Genomic DNA, 12,144 nt, shown 5'->3' on the forward strand with positions numbered 1-12,144 from the left:
ATTCGTTATAGTGTTTGTTTTAGCGCGAATATTAGAAATTAAGTGTATCATAAAGTTATATTCGGAAAGAATAAACCAGTTTTATTAAGTAAGGACTTGTGTCGCTAAAGTTTCGTCAGAACGAAGTTACGGAAAGTTAATTAACAAACGGAGACGTAACAATACTATTAAAGAATGTCTATATATATATAGTGGATGTTATCGACTGATTGCTCTTTCTTTGACTAACAGTTCTAGATTTGGAAGTATTAGTCATGAATCTTAGGCTGTTTGACTTTTAATATTGGAAATGCTAAATACCATAACAGAATTTGTTAATATAGGGTAATTCTTATACAGATCTGATTCTGCCTATATGGTTGAGAATTTTACAGGTTCTTTGTACCAACAGACACAATAAAGCAAATATAGCGAGATTAATGAATAGTTATTAAATACTTTTTTTCCTTTATATATATATATGATACAAAACTGATGAAAGAAACAAAAGATATTAAAATATGTTCAGCAAACATCAATAATTTTGTATGGATTTCTTTTTCTGTGTAATACAACATCCACCCTTTTCTACTATTCTCAACAAAATTCTCGCTCGTGGTTCCTGCACCTGATTTAATTGGGAACGAAGTTGATATGGTCTCCAGGGAATCATCACAATCCTTGATTAATGATGTTGATATAAATGCATGGTATATTCATATATAATCCTCATTCATTGTTACAACTATATACGATTTCATGATTTTCATTATACTTCGTAGTTTTTATTGTTACTTAAAACTAGATGTTATATATCCAGTTCTAAGTACCACTAAAACTACGAAGTATAAAACTAACAAAAAAAAAAACCCCAAGAGTTTATGAAATATTTAACAGTGAAGATGCTTGAGAAAGGCTTATTGTAAAAAGACATAACAAAACAATTGCACTTTGGAAAAGTTGAAGCACAACAATAGCTTTAACCATACAAAATCATGAGGAGAATAAAACGGATATAACGGCACAGACATGTTACACAACATTACACAGTCATCCAGCTTAAACGGGTTAGATATCTCAGTTCGCCTATTTTCATATACATGACTCTTACAGTATTATTTTCATTTACTCTTATTTTCACATATTACTACTTACATCATCATCTTTGAAATACAATAAAAGGAAAAGCTCAGAAATTAGTTTTTGTGACAGAGAATATATTTTACTAAAGGTTGAAAGTTCTAAAGATTACAATTTCTCCAATCCTTAAACTCAAACACATCAAAATCCTCAAACACAAGTTACTACTGGCTAGTTTTTCTGTCCTTTCGGTGGGTAAGGGATACGTTTTCGGATTTACAACGCTAAATTATGGCTTTCAATTCCCCATGGCGGGACAGAACGCAAATAGTACACTGTGTAGCTTTGCACCAAGTAACAAAGTTTAACTCAGAATCATGATAGGCTTTACCTCGTGAAACATGCAGTAAAAGAAGTTGCTTAAGTTTATTGACTCTGGACAAACATTCACGTTTACTTTGACCACTAAGTAACAGTGGATTGTTATTCATTATTTTGCTACTGAATATAGCGTGTCAACAAGTAACAAAACATTACAGGAAAGAGAGTTTCAGAATATTTTTGTTGAATTTCGCGTAAAGCTACTCAAGGACTATCTGCGCTATCCGTCCCTATTTTTGAAGTGATAGACTAAAGGGAAAGCAGTCAGTCAGTCTTCACTACACAGCGCCAACTCTTGGACTTTTCCTTACCAACGAATAGTGGGATTGTTATTCACATTATAACGCCCTTGCGGCTCAAACGACAAGTATGTTGTGTACGGGTTTTGATCTCGCAGATTGCGAGGCGAGCACCATAACCACCAGGCTACGCCTCAGAATGTAAAAATATTTTCTATATAAAAAAAACAACAAAAAAAACTTGTAGCTCTATGTTAAAAAATAACCATTTGTTTCTAAGATATGTCTTGTTGCATACTATTCTATTACTACTATGGTATTTAAGAACACTAATATCCAATACTGGAAAAAATATTTAGGAAATGATATACAGAGAATAAATTGAACACAGACAGCAAAGGAACACAAATACAGCAATGTGCAATTAAGACTGGGTTCATTATTTATACAACAACATTTATATATTTTATATGGTGGCCAGTTTCTTTCACTGAATGAGTACAGCCAACTGTTGGGGCTGTAGAGAGGATTTCCTAAACTGCTGCACATAACAAGAGCACGAAAAAATAATAATATTATACTGCACTTTCACGTTTAACAAAGTGACCCTAATGTGGTATCTCATAATTCATAGATTACCAATATCAATTACTATTCCAAATACATATACCAATTTGCAAATTACGTGTATCACCACTCCAGATGGGCTTGTAAAGCCCTAGTGAATGGACACAGACATGAGGTCAAACTAATCACTCTGCTGCATGACATACAGTGTTATTAACAGGAGCGATAGTTTAGTGATTTTCCACCTTCTGTGTCTCGTATTGTGGTAATCCAAACTATCATATATTTTACGTGGGTGTGCTCTACTGCACTCTTACTTCACATATTAAATTTTAAGGAAATTCATTAAGAAATACCTGAAATATAACATCTCCAATTTTGATTGAGTTTTTCCCACTTTTTTTTTCCTTTGCACCAAAAGTACGGAAACGTTATCTTATAGAAAAAATATACTTAACTTTTATGTTTTTTTTTTTCTCCTTTCAAATTTGGTACACTGATAGATATTTCAACCTACAATTAGGAGTCTCATTTGGTATAAATATAAGCCACATGTGCAAAGTTATTTAACAAAAAACGCTAAATTTGAAGAAAATTTTTGCGCACGCCTACGCAAAAAGTGACGTGAGCTATCGGTCTAACATTTTAATACAGCTTCACCTAAGAGTAATAGCGGACCGTTTTTAAGTTTTTTCTCATTCGGATTAAAGACACCAAAAGTACAATGTGAAAGAACGTGCAGATACATAAGTATTGGTTAAGCCAAGCAAAGTGGATTAGCAGTTTATAACTCAAGTTTTCAAACGCATCATTATTATTCATTGAAAACTTTTCAGCACAAATTTGCTAAATTTTATGAAATTCTAACTAAAGAGCGGTTAACGTCACGTTATATTACCTCAAACAATTAGCATAAATACGGCTGTACTGAGTGCATGCGGGTGATGATAAGACATTGTTAATCTAAATTCCATGGCGTTACTATAAAGGAAGCTATTAACATTATTTTAGAGAGGGAAAACTACCACCATATATTTTAAAGGATCTGGTTGGTTCTGTAAAGTAAAGGTCTGTTCCAAATAATAGGGTTGCTATCCTAAAGTGCGTTACAATCGAGTGTCACTTTCTTACTTGCTGTGGTTTGTTGGTGTGTATTGACAAAAAAAATCATATCTACTTAAAAAACAGCTTAGGTGTGAAAAAAGTTGTGGCCAAAAACGGATTATGTATGCGAGTTAAAGGAATGAAATAAATATTGGCAGCCAAACTGGTAGCTACATTACAGCATTGATAAGAATTTTACAGTAAGTATTCATCATTCATTAATTATCTAGGCCGCGTATTTTGCTTTACCCCAAGTAAACAAAAAATGCGGCCTGGCTAACTTTTGCTACCCTTCCCGTCTATTTAATTTTTTCGTTTTTATCGACTTCTACAGTAGAAGATTAACTTTACTTAGAACAAGGGTATCCACACAACACTCTTGCTTTAAATAAAAAAACGAAGAATATTTCTTTTTCCAAACAGAATGTCAAAAAAATCACCTGTTTGTACGAAGACTACAATAGTCCTTTTTCTTGTTTAGAAGCAAATTCAAGCAGAAAAGACGTACTTGATTTGAGACTTTTGAACTGCATCTGCCAACAATTCGAAACGTCGTCCATAATTTTTTTAAGGCAGATCTAGTCCACAGATGTCTCGAATCCAGTACAGTAGTCTATGTGTAAAATTATTTAATGAGTATGGTACTATTAGCCGTATTCAATTTGACCCTAATAAAAATACTATTTTGCTCTACCAGATTATAAATTCCACAATCAACACTGTTAGATAAACTGTTTACTGTATGGTTTACCAAGTACATTTGGCCAACATTTAAGAACTACAGTGCAGGAGATTCGAAAAAAATGTTTGTAGAAAAGTAAAATACACATTATTGCTCTGACTAAAATCCAAATCCAAAACAGTTGATTGTATTATTAATACAATGCTCTTTATGAGAACAAGGTCCTAGTGCGCTATCCCACAATCTTAGTTAGCGGTCATTCTCATTACATTCAAAGGGAAATTAGCTCCTAGTTCATAACAACCTTTACAAATCTCTGCACCACACCTTCACTAAGGTATATTCAAAATTTTTTCAAAATTTCTTACGCAGTTGTGCTACGAATAGTCACGCCCATATAAACAGAATTCAGGTAGTCGTTGGCTTGCTTAAATCGTCGTCCTGTGCCAAGATTACCTACAATATTGGTCATTAAAGAGAGATTGTGCTTGCATGACCATGCTTTTGAATCGCCTCTTACCTAAGATATTCTATTCTAAACACGGAAGGGTAAAACCTTGTAGTTTTCAACTGTTACACCTACCTATAGTTCAACTACCGTCAAAGAAATTTAATCACTTCATAAAGCGCAGTAGTTTTGTTGGGCATTTAACATTAGAATTTTCAATTTGTAGTTTGTTTTTAATGATCAAATATTAATTTAAAACATATTATTGAGAAAAATTATAGTTGAATTACTTTCTGATATACGACATTTTTATGTTAAGATGTACATACATTTTGGGTAAATTACTGCTCCATTAAATAAAAAGGGGAAGAGGAAGCATATAAAAATTTAAGAAACTGTATTCTTTAGAAAAATAATAGAAACGCTGAATAAAATCCATTTGGAACTAATTTTAAGTTTTAAAATATCGCGCAGAGACCCTTCTTCAAGTAGTACTCAAAAGTCGTTAACACATTCGTTTTATTTGATTATTAAAGACGCGAAGTGTTGTGGAAATTAAGTTCGTTTTTAAGTGACTGTCACACATCGTGTCTCTCGAATTTCTAAAGAAAACAGTTTGTCTAAGAATTATTAAACATATATGCCATTCTACATTGCTCCTACAAGTGTAAATTCATGACTATTCTATGGAAGTTCTTGTTATGACACGTCAACTTCACGGATATAATCTAATAAAATAAAATATCAACCGACAGAAACCAAAAATCAAGGAAGAAATACATCTATGGAATTTAGACATATCAAATAAAAAAAAATTAAAGATGTATAGAGAAAATATTAAGAATGATAAAAAAAAAGTTTATTGTAGCAGAAACACTGGTCTGAAATTCTAGTTCATGCGTTTATATTACTGCAATGTGCTTCTTGTATTGTATAGTCTCCGATCAGACAACCCAGCTGACGAGCTCCGATACTAAACAAAAGGGCTCTTACACAGCGATTTATTTTTATAAATCTTTCATTCAAAATCCGTACTATGCAAATTAAAAAAATAAAATAAATCTGTTATTGGTTTTTACAAGAAAGCAAAAAACACATATATTGTAAAAACTCTTAAGGATGTGAAACAACGAAAACCATCACGTTACAATACTTTATGTCAAAGGTAAGTTTGTAGCACTCATACGTTTGTTTGTGGTTGTAAGAAACTATTTATTTACATATACTGACATGACTTTACATTTTCAACGTACTAATAAATAAGAAGGCCATTTCCATTAAACGTTTATCAAATTAGCATACACAACTGTTTCGTACGAAAGTTTTAAAACCAACCTTTCACCTCTAAAATCACGCATCATGTGTTATTTTTAGGTACTTCATGCATCATAAACAATACACAATAAACTTCCAATTCGTATTTTTTGTTGTTAATTTAAAGGACTGAGAATTAAACTTTTATTTTGTTTTCAGAGTAGATAACTGGCTATAAAATATTCCAGAGATTTTGTGGTCACAGAATTGTGCGCGCCAAAAAAAAAATTGTTTTTAGGGGAGGGGGGAGTGTTAATTGTAGAAGTAAAGGTGTTTCAACATTTTATGTAATAAACTTTTAAATTTGATATATCTACCAAGTGTCCTGTTTCAACATTTGGTATGTCATTTTATGTAATAAACTTCTAAACTTGGTATATCAATCAAGCTATTTCTACGTTTGTTATTTCACTTTATGTAATAAATTTCTAAAGTTGATTATACGTTTCTAATAACTTGTTCCTCCTTAGGAAGTACCAAAACAACAAAAGAAATCTCTTTTCTAATTATACAAAAAAGAACATTCATAGATTCTTACTGATCCTTAATACAAATTTCATTTCTTTTACATAGAAACTACGAGGACAGAGGACATACGGTTAAACATAGAGTAAACTTTTAATTCTTTTTTTTCACATCTGAAATTTTGAAAACTTTTTAGAAACTGATAAAATCAGTTGGTAAAATAGTCACCGTGCTTAAAAACTGTTGTAATTATATTGGATACTTTTCTACCAGTAAATAAAACAATAACAATGTAAAACTTTAAAACTTCTACACGTTTTTCATTCGCAAACTTATCTTGTTCAAAATTATCAACATACAAGTATAAGAATTAGAAACGCACTTAACTGTTTCAACCAAGTCCAGTTCTTATTTATTTATTTATTACTGGAACATATTTGCAGACCATTTTGTAAATAATCAAAACATGTGGATATTGTACTTCAATTATTACAGAAACTGAATACACTGCAAAAAATCGGTAACATATTGAACAAAGTAACAGAAATGTAATGCTCAAATCCACAATGTGTTTAAATTTCGTTTTATACCTTACTGACCCAAGTTCGAGTCTCTAATCATGTAGTGTTTCCATACTGACTAACCTGTTCTGATCACTACAGAACACTGAAAAATATATAGTGTGATGAACTTATACGTACTTCTAGTTCTCTGCCCTTAATATAAGACGTGTGTTGGCTCAAGTTGTCTAGATAAATTAACATTTCAACTTTCACTAGTTGTAATGCCACATGTAGATAATTCTTTAAACTTAATTAACTATTACAATATCAAAAACAACTGTTTATCCACATTTTCACCTGTTCTTCTACGGGACAACAGAAACAATGGTAAATATTACATAAAATAAAAAAAAAGTTGAAAGTTTTTACACAAGTAGAAAAATATGAACAATTTCAACTTACTTTCTCAAGCATAGACTCACATGATGAAAACACAGAAAGGGGTGAAGTGAAATACCTACATAACATCTAGAACTTTCCAATTTAAGACCAAACACTGTTTAAAATAGTCTATTCAAAATTCCAAAAGACAGTCATAACATTGTTATTAAAAAATATCTACCTGGAATTTCAGAGAAAGAAGTCTGTCTAAAAGTGAATGGAGGAATATCCTCCTTGATGTAAAAATATATTAAAAAATCAATCTAAAAGCCATTAAAACAGTTAACATTTTAACAAAAGAAAGTCTTGGCAGGTAGGGTCTTAGTGGACTCTTGATTGTTAAACAATTAAAGACAAATTTTAAAACATGTATATGTTATGGTAGTTGCATGTGTTGTAAATGTTTCCTTTGCTATTAAGAAAGGAGGAGAATTATATTATAAAATCCAATTTCAAAAGGTTTCTGGCCTAAAGATGACATATAAAACTGGTTGTTTTTTTCGTTGAAAATCTCATTATAAAAATACATAAATTATTAATTTCATTCATTCATTATTTGACCACAAAGAGCCTACTGAGAGTTGAAAACTGATATCAAATTGATTAAACATTTGTAATTTGGGCTCAGTGCTAAAACAGATTATAAGGAGACTTCCAGATGGGACCATTCACAGCTAGAAGTAACTTATAAACCCTTTAATTGCGTGAATCAAAATGTTTGAATTTCCAGTGACAATGCTAGTCGAATTTTTCAACCTGTGTATCTCAGATTGAATAACATTGTTTGCCAGGTTACAAAAATACAAAGCACACCATCAACAGAGCGACTCAAATCATTTCTAACTTCACCTTTCCAGATAATTTTTAAACATTGCTAAGTTTGGTGAATTGATAAAAAAAAAACATTAATGATAAAAACTATCTAGAAATGTCCTTTAAAATTTAAGTAATAATGATATGTTTTTTATATTATAAAACAAAAACTCAAAACAAAAGGATTTCAATAATAATTAATTACTAGTATCATTAGGTTTATTCTGGATTACACTACTACTTGCAACAGGTTTGGGAGTAATGGAATATCACACGTTCTTTTTAAATTTCATATTTGTTTTAACTTAATTTTCTTTTCATTACACAGTGCAAACATCATAGTGGATAATTTCTTTTTTCAGTTATCTGATCTTTACTGGGGAAGTTGTGTTTTTTCACTGCAAACTCAATGCTTATTTGCACAATATACACATGATAGATATGTTTATATATTATTTACAGTGCAGTAAATACACACACACAAAAACAAACAGATGAAAAAAAAATTCAAATTTCAATTAGTGAATGAAGATGTACTGTAACATAACCTGTCACATTCAAGTAGTCAACTCTCAGTAGACTAAATACATCCAATAACTGTTCTTGTTTGACATCAGGAACCAAACTGTACCCTGGCGAGTACATATTTTCATCAAAGATATAAAACGTCTTTTGTTTAAAACCTAGACTAGGATACCACTAGGTTGTAATGAAATTATGTACAAAGCAACAGGAATTTTGCTCTCCAGTAAGGTGAAAAAACTGTACAAGGGATTTGTGAACAACAACAATGCCATGCAGGTTTTGTTATGATGATAATTGGTGTTCTGCAAGAGGGACAGAAAGACTGGATGGTCCACTGGATGCTTCTCCATCTGTAGTACAAGTAACAATAATAAAAGGTGTTGAAATTTATTTAAAACAAACAACCTGAAAAAATATACAAAATTACATTAAAAAAATAAAAGTAGAGTTAATATCATTTACACTGAAAAAATTACTCAGACTTGGTATAGTAGTTAAGATATTCTAGAAAAATTAACTAACAAGTACGCGTATACAAAAAGTATTTAGCAATAAGAAAAACAAAATTTAATAGGTTTGATTGATCTAATGAAAAACTCAAGAAACTCCAAAAATACTCAAGCAACACCAAATGTTGAGTTTTGCTTGATGTGCGTTAAGTAGTTTACATTGCTAATCTTATATACTGATATGTTATGTAGATAATATTTTAACAGATCTATCTAAAACGTTTTCTTTTTGTCATGCACGCACACCTATAAAAACAAACTGCTACATCTTACTTCACCAGAAGTTTAAGTATGAGCTAACACATATCTTACCCACATATGTATACACACACACACACACACACATATACACATCAATAACATGCAGACAATACCCCAAATTATTTGTATTTAAAATGTTTTGTTTTAGTTAGACAAGTTCAGTGAAACTAGTGAGAAAAGTGTGATGATGCAGGTCTGTTTTGGGCTTTGTTTCACCAAGATATTCTGAAAAGTACTGCTCTGCTTAGATTAATGACTTCTATGAGAAATGACCATACATTTTGTTTGAGTATAATAACTTAGCATGGCAACTATAAAATGTGAAGAGCAGTGGTTGAAATCAATAACATCCAAAATCTGTCTTGCTGAATTCAAATTAATTGCCTTAAGATGTTTCAAAATGTTGCTGGATTAACAGAAAAGCTAGTTACCAAAAGTTCACTATATATGAAGTAACTTTGTAAGAGAAATGATCTATTCTACCAAGGGTTAGTGTCAAGTGTTCATAACAAAGTCAAGGCTGTAACTAATACTGAAAGCAGGTCCACTCCTTAGTAAGCCTCTCATAATGTGGTTCCAGAAGCTAAACCCAACCACTAAAGAGTAGAAAGACCATTATAACATCCCTTGGGAATGTGATCTCAATACAATAGAGAAATAAGAATAACTCTGTAATACCAATCTGTTTGCAGTAGCCCATCATGCCAGAGAAAGACATACAATAAATAAACTGGAATAATACTATAACTAATGGGACCCAAGTCACACAAGAAAAAGAAGTAAAAGATGTCTTCTACCTCCATCTAACACATAACACACTCAGGCTACCTATCACAGAAATTAGCAGAATTTGGATACTACTCCTGAAAGTACTCAAATAGTTGGTTCAAGTCCTAATAGAAGAAACCCAATAAAAGTGGATAGTACACCAGTCTTTCTACCAAGATGACCCAAGATCAAATATGACCACTACCATCACAGAAACAGTCCTCCTCAGAATTTCCTGAAGATGGCAGCAGATCGTACAGTTTACATACAGGCTATTACTATGACAATGATTGATAACTGATCTCCATAACATTATTGTTAGTATAGCATTTCGTTTCAATGAACAAGTTTCAGTACTTTTGGTTAAATAGTGTAATTATTGTTTGTTGTACAAGTGATTCAATACACATCTCTCAAAACCTGAGCTTGAAAACTTTTCACTTACTGATTGGGGCAGTTTGTATTCAAGTGAACTTTAAGAAACCTTAAATATTATATAATACTATACCAATTATGCCCAACTAATACAAACAGCATGCTGCACTTTGAGCAATGAAATTTAAACATATCTAACCTTTTCGCTATGAATAACCACTGCTTGTCAGAGTGACCAATTACTAATTGCCTTATTAGTACTCATACAAAATGAAACTGACACGTATTCACTTTTACCTCTTAATAAACCAATAAACATATTTATGAAGAAAAAAAAAGTGGAAAACAACAGGCTCAGTCAAGTTAAAAAAACCTGTATCTATAAGGCTATACATACTCATCTTTACTATAATTCTGAATGTACTACGTGTATCTACACAAAACGTGACAAGCTTTTTAGTAAACATAACAAAACTGTTATACACAAAAATTCCGATTTCTTTTGTAATAAGGTACTTTTACTAAATATTTCTGTCCATTTCTGAAGTTTTTACTGAATCTGAGTGATAACTGATTTTCATACTAAAAATAAAAATACTTACATTCATCTTATTTCATTTGTATAACCTCTATGACCTCTAAATGAATATCAAAAGTTTTTTAATTTTTCCCTTTAATTTTTATGGTTGTATTGCTGTAATACTCTTGTAAAAAGCAATAACCCACAATTAGCTGTTTCCAGTAGCTATCGTAAACAACACTTATGTTGTTGAGCGTGATGTTTCACTAATGCTGGAGCTAATGAAACTTTAGATGTTTTATTTTACTGGTGATTTGTTAAGCTGAAAGGTGTTAAATTTTATAATTCAGTTACTTTTCTTAATAATATATACACATAGAAACATGAATTGGTATTACTTTTGTGCTCCACTAAAATTTTCAGATGTTTTTCCATAAGCCATAAGGAATTTAACAAATTATCCAAAAAGAGTTTATGTAGCATTCAATAATGCATTTTATAACACACACACACAAAAATCAATCATTGGAATAGAATGTCAGCAAACCACTATAACTTATCCAACTTTCTAAATAAGTTTAAGAAAAATCCTTTAGTATAAGGAGCACCAAAATACGACCACCACATATTCTGTTGACTGGCAGTTTATGTCAAGAAAACTATACAACTATGTGCAAGATAGGTTATAAACAAGTCCATCAGTTATGTAAAATCAACTAGCTCTTTCAGCATGGGCTCAGTCCCTGGGACTGACCTCATAACCATTTTGTGCTTGTTAATAGTTTTTATGCTATAACTTTTAAGCGAGTAGGTGAATATTAATGAAATTTGGCACATTATCAGTAAATATCACAATGCTCTCATACACAAAATATCAAAGTTTTATTAAGTCTTAAGGTTAGTAAAGCAATGTTTTTCTCATACCTTTATTTTTCTTTTTGCATGTTGCCTATCTAACATGCAAAGTAATTTTCATTTTAAGATTCAAAATACTTTTATGCATCAGAAAATTTTCAAATATTTCATGTGAAATCTTTGTAATGTCCAGATAGTTATCAAATGTTTCTTAAAAGAAAAAACTTTATACGGGTTTGGTAGATTTGACTGATTTAGTAACCATCATAAAAAATTAGGAAATAAATACAAGTTATGCCTCTCTCATTCTAGAAT

At 31.2% G+C, this 12,144-nt stretch overlaps 1 protein-coding gene across 1 annotated transcript in view; it reads right to left on the reverse strand.

Annotated features, from left to right (window-relative positions):
- Positions 1 to 5,676: 5,676 nt before the first annotated feature.
- LOC106460059 (AT-rich interactive domain-containing protein 4B-like) overlaps positions 5,677 to 12,144 on the reverse strand; it is a 17,818-nt gene continuing 11,350 nt past the window's right edge. Inside the window, exon 4 of the mRNA XM_013919745.2 lies at positions 5,677 to 8,891. Within this exon, the coding sequence (XP_013775199.1) occupies positions 8,824 to 8,891 (68 nt within the window). The 3' untranslated portion in view covers positions 5,677 to 8,823. The remainder of the gene's footprint in view (positions 8,892 to 12,144) is intronic.

The sequence above is a fragment of the Limulus polyphemus genome, unplaced genomic scaffold (assembly GCF_000517525.1).
Source record: "Limulus polyphemus unplaced genomic scaffold, Limulus_polyphemus-2.1.2 Scaffold699, whole genome shotgun sequence".
NCBI lineage: Eukaryota > Metazoa > Arthropoda > Merostomata > Xiphosura > Limulidae > Limulus > Limulus polyphemus.